This window comes from Aristolochia californica, unplaced genomic scaffold (genome assembly GCF_029961685.1).
Source record: "Aristolochia californica isolate CCGP_79_NKW_82.1479 unplaced genomic scaffold, dmAriCali1.0.hap1 SCAF_16, whole genome shotgun sequence".
In the NCBI taxonomy this organism is placed as follows: domain Eukaryota; kingdom Viridiplantae; phylum Streptophyta; class Magnoliopsida; order Piperales; family Aristolochiaceae; genus Aristolochia; species Aristolochia californica.
Window position 1 is genome coordinate 419679 of NW_027181837.1, and position 11729 is coordinate 431407.

Sequence of the window (11729 nt, forward strand, 5' to 3'; positions counted from 1 at the left end):
AAGGGAATTTCCCCTGCATCCTCCAAGGTGTCTAAGCATTAATCAAACTCTTGTGAGTGGCAATCAACTTAAAAGGAGAAACTTTAAAAAAGTTGTCATTTTCTTTGTCTTGTTGTATTTCAGGCCACTCCTCTTTATGGATTGACCACTTTTTGTCTTTATAAATTTTATGTCAAATTTAAAATGAATGACTTAAATTTAACCTTTAAATTTATTTTTATTTATTTATCCCTTACATTCTTAGAACATATTTATTCTATATTTTTTTTATTTTAATCAAATTTAAAAAATAAAATTTTAACCAAGATTGATTAGACTTGAGTCGAGCCTTTTTTTCCCCGCATTATATAAAAGCTTCAAAAGGGTTGCAACTTTTCATCAAATGTGGTGTTTGTTCGGGTCGACTTTTGAAAGTTATTTTCAAAAAAATTATTTTAATCTTTATAAAAAACTTAGTTTCTTTAGTTTTTGTTTGTTCCCTATTAATGAAAAGATTAAAAATAAATAAAAATACAAAAAAAATATGATTATATTAGACTTTTATAAAAAAAAAAAAAAAAAAAAGCTTCCAAGAGTCAAACTCAAAAAGGCCCTTAATCAATACTCCTCATGTTAGTAAGATAAGGGCTAAGCCTAGCAACAACCATTTAAAAGGCATACTCTTTTGGTTAAAATTTTTCATAAATCTAACATTTAAGATGGAACCCTGTCACCTTTGAACAAGACAACTGCTCTCTTATTCTTTCAAGTATTTGAAGATTTATTACACAAATCCCCTAAGACTTATTTAATGAGGTGTAACAAAAGCTTGATTTGCCTGAGCTAGACAGTCGTCATAGAGATTATCATGTGAAAGCTTAGGGTAACAATTGGAGATTGAAGCATGTAAGTAGAGTAGCCCTAATTGCCTATGCTCTTTATAGAGTTAATGCAAGCTTAATCATGTCAATGGAGGAACTCAACTCTCACTCACTTCCCACCCCTTTAACACTAAAATACATTAATTACTCCCAAAGTGGAGCTCATGGCACTATCTATGGCCAATACATGTGGTGGCTCGTCCTCACCATCTCCTCCCTTTCAACCAAATAATCATTCTCACCATGAAAAACAGGTAAGCAAACACCCATCACAGTGGAAAGCTAATTTTGAACAGTAGAGAAGAGCTTCTTCCCATATCCCTGAAATCCATGGCTCCTTGGTGTGGGATCCACAAGACAGAATCCCACAACCTTTTCAATTCAATATTCAAGAATCCACTTTGGTGAAAAAGATAACGCAGTGGCAAATCATAGCCTTGCACTTCCTTCTTTGCATCAACTTCGTGAAATAAAGAGAGAAAGAAAAGGCCCCCTGGTGCGGGTCTTTTGAACGTAGATGCTGTGCGTTACTATAAAGCAGTTAAAGCCAAATTCTAGCAAATCCATTCCAGTGGAAGAAAAGGAGACAAAAAAATCCAGGAAAGAGCTAGCATCTTAGCACCACTTCAAGATAAAGAGAAGAAAACCCAAGAGAAACAAATACACGAGATGTTAAACATAATTAAGAGTGATCACTGATACTGTTCGGATTTCATAACTCAGTTTTTTGTTGTAACTAAGATTGATTATTTGGTCTCGCCGGTCGACTTTGCGGCGTCGAGTCGACAGGGGTCTGCTTCGATGAGCAGCTGAACGACCTCCTTCATGGTGGGGCGGTGGGAGGGAGTGTTACAGGTGCACCGGATGGCAATTCGCAGAACTTGGATGATCTCATCCTTGAGCTGCCCTACTAATCGCTTATCAGGAACGTCTGCTGCACCTTCCTTGTTTGCAACTTTCTGTGAGACCCAAAAGATGATATTCTTATTCTCTCCAAATTCTGATTCAATGGGCTTCCTCCCTGTTATCAACTCCATCAGTACCACGCCGAAGCTGTATACATCACACTTTACTGTTGCCTTCGACGAATATGCGTATTCTAATACATGCAACCATGAATAATGATTCAGACGAGAAATTCTGAAAAACTAGAGTCTGAACTAGACCCAGATTGGAATTAATGAGAAGAGAATTCATGCTTAGAAAAAAAAAAAAAAAAACTGATTAATTACCTGGTGCTAGATATCCATAGGTTCCAGCAATAACTGTCGTTGTGGAGTCCTTTCCTCCTCTTGCTTGCAACACTTTGGCTACTCCAAAATCTGCAACCTTGGGCTGAAACTCTGCATTAAGTAGTATGTTTGTGGACTTGATATCTCTGTGAATTATGGGAGGGAGAAGGTCATGGTGAAGATAAGCCAGTCCTTGTGCTACCCCAAGAGCAATTCTATGCCTGGTTGGCCAATCGAGAACTCCCTTGCTTCTGTGTAGAGCATCCCACAAATTCCCATTGGGCATGTATTCATAAACCAAGAGATTTGAGTTCGAATTTGAGAAGCAACAGTAGAGTTTAACTATGTTTTTGTGCCTGATATTCCCCAAAGTCTCGACCTCTGCCTTCAGTTCTCTGTCGGGGAACAACTGATCCGAGAATGGATCCTTTGTCTTCTTTGTCCACAGCTTCTTCACTGCAACTACTTGCCCACTTCCAAGTTCGATCTTGTAAACCGTACCTGATCCTCCACGACCCACGATGTTCTTGTCAATCAGTGCGTCCACTATCTCTCTCTGGTCGAAGGTGAGTTTATGGAAGCTTCTAACGTCATAAGAGAAAGACGACCATGAGGTTAATCCTTCTTGATCAATGACTTGCTTTTCTCGTCTAAACCATCGTTTGAAGAAGATAAGAAGCCCAAGAACGACGACGGAAATGGATATGGCAACCAACCAGATGTGGTTCAATCTCTTCCCTTTGTTGGGTTTTGGACAAATAGGAATGTTTTGTTTTGACGAGTTGAGGCGGTTCGGAACACAGAGTCCAGGATTACCGGAAAAGCTATCTATCAGACCTTCATTGAGAAGACGGATGGGGACGGGGCCAGAGAGCTGATTATTGGAGAAAATTAGTGAATTGGGTAGGAGGTCACTGAGGCTCTCGGGGATCACGCCAGTGAGGTTATTGTTTGAGAGGTTAAGGACGTTCAGCGATTTCAAGGAAGAGAGTGATTCAGGAATGGAGGAAACCAACTTGTTTCCCTGCAAGTAGAGTAAGTTGAGCTTCCTCAATCGACCGATTTCGGAAGGGATAGGACCAGAGAAGAAGTTGTTACTGAGCTCAATTTTTATCAAATTGGTCGCCCTTGCGATTTCGGGGGGCAAAGAACCTGACAGCATGTTGTTTTTAAGGATGAGCGTAGATAAGTTCCTGGCATTTCCGATCGTTTTCGACAGAGAACCCACGAAACTATTGTAACCCAAATCAATAATGTAAACATGGGGAAGACCCAGTATTCCTTCCGGGATGTACCCACTGAGGCGGTTGGAGCTCACTCGGAAACGAAGCAGAGGTACACACTTCGAGTATTCCTCTGGTATTCCACCAGAGAAATGATTATCCAGCACAAGAAAATACAGCAAATTCCCGCCTCTGCAAACGTCCGGAGGCAGTTGTCCCCGGAGGCGATTTTCTGACACATCTAACACGATCAACTTGGAAAATTTTCCGAGATTAGGCGGCAACTCACCTGTTAGAGAATTCTCGTACAGAGATAACGTAGTCAACGTCGTCGAGTTCCCGATCACTTGTGGAATTCCTCCGGTGAGACTGTTATTGTACAGCTGAAGGACTCTGAGTTTGGGAAGCCTGCATATACCCTCCGGTATCATCCCCGTCAGTCTATTGACTGAAGCATCTATATCCGTCAGCCGCGACAGGTTCGCGAGCTCCTCCGGCAAAGTTCCCGAGAGCTGGTTGTAGTAAAGTTCCAGGAGCCTTAAGTTCTTGAGTTGCCCGATCTCTCGAGGAATGGAGCCCACTAGATAATTCCCACTGAGTTCAAGATCATACAGCGAAGTCAGGTTCCCGATGAAATCCGGAATCGTCCCATACAGCGAGCACGTCATTAGTATCATGCTTTTGAGTTTCTGCAGCTTAGTAATCTCCTTCGGAAGCTTCCACATGGAGAAGTCAGGATTCTCGTTGAAGTCAACCACTTCGAGGCTAGTGAGATTGGTGAAAGACACCGGAAAGTGGCCGGAGAGAATATTAAACGAGAGGTTGATGACTTTGAGCGACTCCAAGGGGGACAAGTCCGGGACGCTTCCGGTGAGATTAGTATAGCCGAGATCAAGTATTTCCAACAGAGAGCAGTTAGTGACGCCCAGGGGGAAGCCTCCACGGAGTAAATTGTGGCCGAGTTGGAGAATTCTTAATCGGGAAAGATGTGAGCAAATATTGGGAGGCAGGCTACCCACGAGCGACCAACCAAAGAGGTCAAGCTTGGTAACGTAACCGAAATCATCGCAGGCAACGCCGGAGTAGTTGCAGTAAGGAACAGTAGGATCGACGTCCCACCGTGATAACGAGTCGCCAGAGAAAGTCTGTTTCATCAGTGTGAAGAATTGGGACTCATCCGGGTAAGTAGCTTCCAGCGAGGGGGAGAAGTTGAGGAATGAGAGACAAAAGACGACGAAGAGAAGGACGGAACAAGGTTGGGGAGCCATTTCCAGTGAGAGAGAGAGAGAGAGAGAGAGAGAGAGAAGAAAGTAGAAGAGTGGTTTGGTTGGAGTTGCAGAGAAGGAAGTGAGCAAGAGAAGGACGATATAAATGGGAGAAAACAGAGAAGGAATCGGTGCTCGTTAAAGAGTCGAAGCACTTGGGAAAAGTAGCCTTTTACGTCTAAGTGGGCCCATCTCTCTCTCTCTTCGTCCATCAAGTGATCTCCTCAGGAGGCCAGGGAAGGCGGTGAAGCCGATGGGCCCACAAGGAGGGCCCAGTAGAGGAGAATCTGAATCGGATAGGCGAAATAGAGGGAAAGAACGAGTGGCCAGTCCTTGTAGTGTAAAAGCAAAAGGAGGCAGATGCCTTCCACAAATAAGAGAGATTCTAAGTGCATTCCATTAGTTTAATTAATTAAAGAAAAACAGGATTAGACTGTTAATGATGCTAATCAAGGTGGAGATGTTGTCACCGGGGATAAACCACTGATCTCTAAACCCAACGTGGGACGCGTGTCAGTCAAAAGTAAAACACATCTCTAAAAGCCAACGTAGAACACGTGTCAGTCAAAATCAAAGATTCAAAGAGTCAATGTGGGACCCATCACGGCCATGGATCTTTAATAATAAAGAGTTTTTATCTGTCCACGTGTCATTCAAATGTACTAGTTTAATACCTTGGTCAGCCTTAAACAGGTGTTTAAGTAGACTGCTCACACGTGTACGAGTAAATACTCACTTTCCCCACGTCATCTGGTTCCTAGCAATCTCTCAATATATTAAATTTTTATGAGAATACCGGTTTGAAACAACTTATTTATGAAAATAACGAAGATCTTAAATTATTTACAAAACTACCAAACTTTAACCGGTCTACTGTATATGTGGACAGTCAAAGGCGACACATAAGCTTTGACTGCTTACATGTCACCACGTCGTCATCAAAACGAAAACACAAAGATTGACATGTCATCAATATCGACACGTCATCTGCCACATAACTTACCACATCATTTTATATTACTTTCTTTTTGCCATATCATCAAGGGCCATGTAAGCACCCGCCACGTCAGCCCCCATATGTTTTTCTTTCTAATCTCTTCCGCGATCTGTGTCCTCGTCTCTCGTCTTTGTTGCTCTCCTCTCGTCGCTCCCCTGCTGCCGCTGCTCTGCCTCGGCCTTGCCCTTGACACCCCCCTCTCAACCACTCTCTCTTTGCCTCAACCCAGACTCTCATTCTTCTTCTCCGTTCCCCTTTGTTCATCCTCTTGCCGCCCCTTTCTCAAAACCAAAAACTTATCATTTCATCTCTTCGTCGCCCCCTCTCTCAAAACCGAAAACTATCATTTCATCTCTTCGTTGCCCCCTCTCAAAACCGAACCCTATAATTTCCTCTCTGCGCCACTCTCTTAATACCCTATTATTTCACTCTCTCGCTGTCCCTTCTCTCAAAACTGAAGCCCTACTCACCCTCCAAACCCCAATTTGAATTTCAGAAGCCGATTTAGCAGGGTGATTTTTAGGGTGTTTGTTAATTGAATCTAATTATTGTGTTTAATTATAATGTTGATTTGAATTTAGGTGTTTAATTACTGTATTTTTTTGTGATTTACTGTTTAATTTTTTATTTTATATTAATGAAATTTCTGTCAATTGCAGATAAATTAAAATTATTGTAAAGTTTAATTTTAGTTTATAGATTTTCTGTATAATTTGTTGTATTTTCTAAAGTTGCTAGTTTAATTTTAGTTAATTTCGTTTAATTTTCTGATTTATGAAGTTGCATTTTACTCTATTGAGATAAGATTTGCAGGATTTTTAGTTGCTAGTTGTTGTTAAATAAATTTGAAGTGTCATGGAATGATCATTCCATGTGGTGAGGAGCTTTGGGTATTATAAATATCCACCACATGGGTTTTTTTTATTTTGTTTTTGTTTTATTATGTTTGCCCTAGTTACTAGGATGGGTACAAATTCTGATTAATAGTAGGTTGGGTATGGAAAGTGGGTTGTCTATGTTTTATTGAGTTTCCATGTGTCCCTAGGGATGGGTAGAAAATCTGATTAAGAGTAGGCTGGGTCTAATTCAAACTAGGCTGAGTTGCCTGCATGGGCGTCCATTAGCCATAGAAGCCCGACCCCCATCACTGACGAGGTACGGTTCGTAGTGACTCGGAAGTCATATGGGGCTCTACCAGGGATGTTCGGTGAATTTGGACTTAAGGTGTGTTTTTGCATTGTTAGGACTGGTCATCTGTTATAGAATTAGGTCGATTAATTTTTAAATGTTGTAGAATGTCGTTGAATAATTTTGAAGTGTTATGGAATGATTTTGTCATGCGGTGAGGAGATTCGGGTGTTATACATAACCACCACATGGTATTTTTTTTTGTCTATATTTGATTGAGTTTCCATGTGTCCCTAGGGATGGGTAGAGAATCTGATTAAGAGTAGGTTGGGTCCAGTTCAAACTAGGTTGAGTTTAAGGTTTAGGGTGGAATGAGAATTTTAATATTCTTTGATATTTTGATGTAAAATTATTTATTAATATAATCAGACAAAAGAGTGGAATGAGAATTTTAATATTCTTTGATATTTTGATGTAAAATTATTTATTAATATACGATTTTCCATTGATCATATTTAGAGCTTTCAAATTAAGAAAAAAAGATTGAAAACTGTGTACAGATCGGTAATGGGTGGATAGACTCGGAGACAGACCAGAATGGCTTTGTAGATTATACACGGAGTCATGCAATGATATCAAATGAGAGTTACAGGGAGATTTTAATTTTTCTCTTATTGATGAAACTACTTGGCAGAAGGATGACTCTGATGACGAGGAAAAGGAGCATTATGGTGATGAATGAGCTAGGTGTACCTTTGGCTGTTGAGCTTGAGATAACCTTTAAACTTGTTGAATGCATAATTTTATCTTGCTAAATAAATTTTATGTTGGGTTTGCTTTACAGCTTGAGTCTATTTGGTTCGTCTTCTATGAAGGTTGTTAGAAAAATTGGGTGTGCTATTATAACTTGTTCAAGAAATGTAATTTCAATCTTTTGAAGCTATATCAAATATGTTGGGATGCCATGGCTCCCATTAACGATCTCTTTGACGTCATTGTATAACATTTACTTTCATTTGTACCTTGACCAAAATTTAATATTTTTTGGTTCAATGTTTCAATCATATTTTTAAATATTCATATTTTTTTAGTTAATAAATATTTTAAATTAATAATCAAAGGTGTTGTAAGATTTTTAATTAACTAATGTATTTTTTAATAATTTATTATTTAGAAAATAAGGTCATAAAAAGTATACAAATTAATTTTATTTTTAAACTCTAAAATATTTTTTTTTATTTTTTTATTTTTAAATATTTTAAATCCATAGTAATAAGAGTTAGATTTTTTCTATTTATAAATATTTTAAATTTCTAAATATTATTATTTTTTAAATAAGGTGATAAAAGTATACAAATAAATTGTATTTTTAAACTCTAAAATATTTTTTTGTATATTTTTTTAGTTTATAAATATTTTAAATCGATAATATATGGGTAAAACTTAAGAGTAAGATTTTTTAAATTTATAAATTTTTTAAATCCATAATAAATGATTAAGAGCTAGATTTTTTCTATTTATAAATATTTTTAAATTTCTAAATATTATTATTATTTATATAAGGTGATAAAAGTATACAAATAAAATGTATTTTTAAACTCTAAAAATTTTTTTGTATATTTTTTTAGTTTATAAATATTTTAAATCCATAATAAATGGGTAAGAGCTAGATTTTTTCTATTTATAAATATTTAAATTTGTAAATATTATTATTTTTTAAATAAGGTGATAAAAAGTATACAAATAAATTGTATTTTTAAACTCTAAAATAACTTTTTGTATATTTTTAAAATTTATAAATATTTTAAATCTATAATATGTGGATAAACTTAAGAGTAAGATTTTTTTTTTATAAATATTTTAAATCTAATATTTTACTTATTTTGTTTTATTTTTTAAAATATAAAGTAATAAAAAGTATAACGATAATTTTTTAAAATTAATAAATATTTTAATTGATATTAAATGGTGTTAAATAAGTAAGAGTTATTTTTTTAATTGTTTATTAAAATTTTAATAATTTTTTATCTTAGATATAAGGTAATAAAAAGTGTATTTTACTTTTTTTTACATTTATTCAAAATTTTGTCATGTAATGACATGGCAGATGACATGTCAATAATAATGACGTGGCAACCTCTTTGTTCATCTACAGTACCGTTCTGATGACGGGGCGATGCGTAAGCATTCAAAGCTTACATGTCACCTTTGACTGTCTACATATATAGTGGACCGGTCAAAGTTCGGTAGTTTTGTAAATAATTTGAGGTCTTCATTATTTTCATAAGTAAGTTGTTTCAAACCCGTATTTTGGTAAAATTCCTAATTTTTATTTGAGGGATTAGTAGAGGCCCTTTTTTGTGTCTTTAATATGAAAGTCAAGATCCAAAAAAAGATGGGCCAAGTACCCGAATGACAACTTATTAAATAGAGGCCCACTGAATTTCAAAGCCAATTATTCCCCTCTCTCTTCCGATCAGGGAGCGGCCCATTTCCCTCCACAAATTGTAGTGAAGCGACTGGTGACAAATAATTGAATTTGGATATTGATATTATTACACTAGGCTATTAAGTGTTAAATGTCGTTGATTTTCAAGACTCCATGGATTTAGCTCATAGAGGAAAAAAAAAGGTACTCATTGGAAGAAAATAGGAGGAAGAAGAGATTGTGAACTTATGTCCTAACCCACCCCCCTGAAGCACAATTTATAATGAAACTACAATATTATAATTATGCCCCTAGAACTTTGACTAATTACATTAATGTTATCTCTATTATATGATTTTTTATTTACCATTCTACCATCACTATACGGGTCTTCTCCTTGTTTTGTGGGCCTTGAACCCATCTTCTACATCTTTTGGATGTGGGGGTCTTCTATGGTCTTAAGGGGTTGAACCCATCTTCTAACACACTTGGATGTGTGGGCCTTCCTTGGTTGTGTGGGTTTGGGCCCATATTCCAACAGTCCCCCTCAAACTAGGGATGCGAGATCATCACGAACGCCCATCTTGCTGCAAATGGTGTATAGGATCTTCCTATACAAAATGGCAGTCCACTATATCTTCTAACACTCTCCTTCAAGCTAGTGGTCTATTCCAAGAGGCCCAACTGGCACAATATAAGTAAGAGTAAAATCACTCCTAGTCGTAAGATATCGCTTCATACTCCAGTCAAAAAACTCTTGTTGGATGTTGGGCACACTCCTATCTTCTATAGGTAGTGAGTCTATAAGCTTTGCACAGAAGTGTAATAAATCTCATCCATCACCGTGTTCCTCCATAGGACATCGATTCTCTAATGGTGGGAGTAATAAATGCCAATTAAGGGGGGGCAAGGGGTAATCACCCTAAAGATAAAAATTTGGGGCCCCCATGTGATTTTTTTCTTCATCAGAATAACCAGTGTTGACAACAATCAACAACGGAAAAGTCTTTCTTCCATAATAATGTCTCAACCAAAGAGACACAATAGCAACAATAGAAATGGGCCTCAACCCTATAACACGTACCAAATAATGAAAATACAACTACCCATAAAATAATCTACTTCGAGTCCATCAGAAGGTTGTGCACCAAATAATATGTTGATTAAAGAATAAGTTGCCAATACCTCAAAATAATAATCCAGTCAGACACAAGCAACAGAATCAGGAGACGAGGATGAGAAGACCAAGGCAAACAGACCAGGACCGAGTTCACCCAACCCATTGGGTTAACCCAAGTGGAACAAAATAGACTCGTTTCGGGTTTAATCCAGAGCTTCCTAACTTAGTAAGACTTTTAATCAAGATATATGCATCTTCTTCCGTGTGGCGTTGGATCCCGAGGAGCGCGGGACAACCACGAGAGCAAAGGCAACAATTAGATGGCAAGAGAAGAGCATGAATTATGGAATATCAGCAGCAATCAGTATTCTCGATGGAGGAAATAATCCAATGAGCGAAAGAAGAGATGGTTGTGTTGAAGATAAAATATATATGAAGATAAGGGCAGCAACTAATAAGATAAGGGGATTTTATGATTAAGATTTAAAGATTTGTAATTTGAATTTAAATAGGATAAACTCCCTTATAAATATGTAAATCTGATTTGTATCTAATGATCGTAACCAGTCAAAGCTTACATGTCACCTTTGACTGTATACATGTACAGTAGACCGGTCGGTCAAAGTTGGGTATTTTTCAAAATAAGTTCAAAGTGAAGAATTGGAAATAAGTTTATCGAAATAAGTTTTTTAAAACGGGTAATTTGGTAAAAAGTCCTTCAATTAAAGGTTGGGTTTGGGAGAGAGTTGTAGAGAAAAGAAGTGAGGGAAAATATCAAAACCATTGAAAATCTTGGAGTTAGGAATTGGAGCCGATTGAATAATGTGATTCTGTATTTAGATAAGAAACACCATTTCAGAAGCCGGTACAGACGCATGAGCCAAGAAACTGGTAAATCGATCCCGGGCTCCAACGGGAAGAAAAACAAATTAAAAAACAAAGTTGGAGCAACTATAAAAAAATAAGCATGAATCCTGAAAATCAATTCTGTTATGAGAAAAGAAAAATACTCATTAAGAGAAAACAGGAGGAATAAGAGTTTGTGGACTGATATCCTAACCCTTCCCCTGAAGTTCAATTTATATATTAATGAAACTACAATAGTAATTACTTCAATGCTATCTCTAAGAGTTGAGTCTTTATTTATCATTCTGCCATTACTATATGGGTCTTCTCCTTGATCTATGGGCCTTAAGCTCATCTTCTACATCTCTTGGATATGTGGTCTTCCTTGGTCATATGGGTTTGAACCCGTCTTCTAACACACTTGGATGAGTGGGTCTTCCTTGGTCATGTGGGCTTGAGCCCATCTTCACATAAATGTGTGCTAAATTGTTTTCACATAAATCCTTATGTTCATGAACCTGGTTCCTCTCCCCTCCCCTTAGGTTTACTTTTGTGGGACCTAACAAGTGGTGTCCAATAACAAATATACTCTAAATATTTGGTTTATAACATACTCTAGCATACCTCCAA

General features: G+C 37.2%; 1 protein-coding gene across 1 annotated transcript; it reads right to left on the bottom strand.

Annotated features, from left to right (window-relative positions):
• Positions 1-1455: 1455 nt before the first annotated feature.
• LOC137953285 (receptor protein-tyrosine kinase CEPR1) lies at positions 1456-4583 on the bottom strand. Its single transcript, XM_068800609.1, has 2 exons — positions 2093-4583; positions 1456-1959 (listed from the first exon to the last, which is right to left on the bottom strand). The coding sequence occupies exons 1-2, from the start codon at positions 4581-4583 to the stop codon at positions 1607-1609; spliced, it is 2844 nt and encodes a 947-aa protein (XP_068656710.1). The 3' UTR covers positions 1456-1606.
• Positions 4584-11729: the final 7146 nt, after the last annotated feature.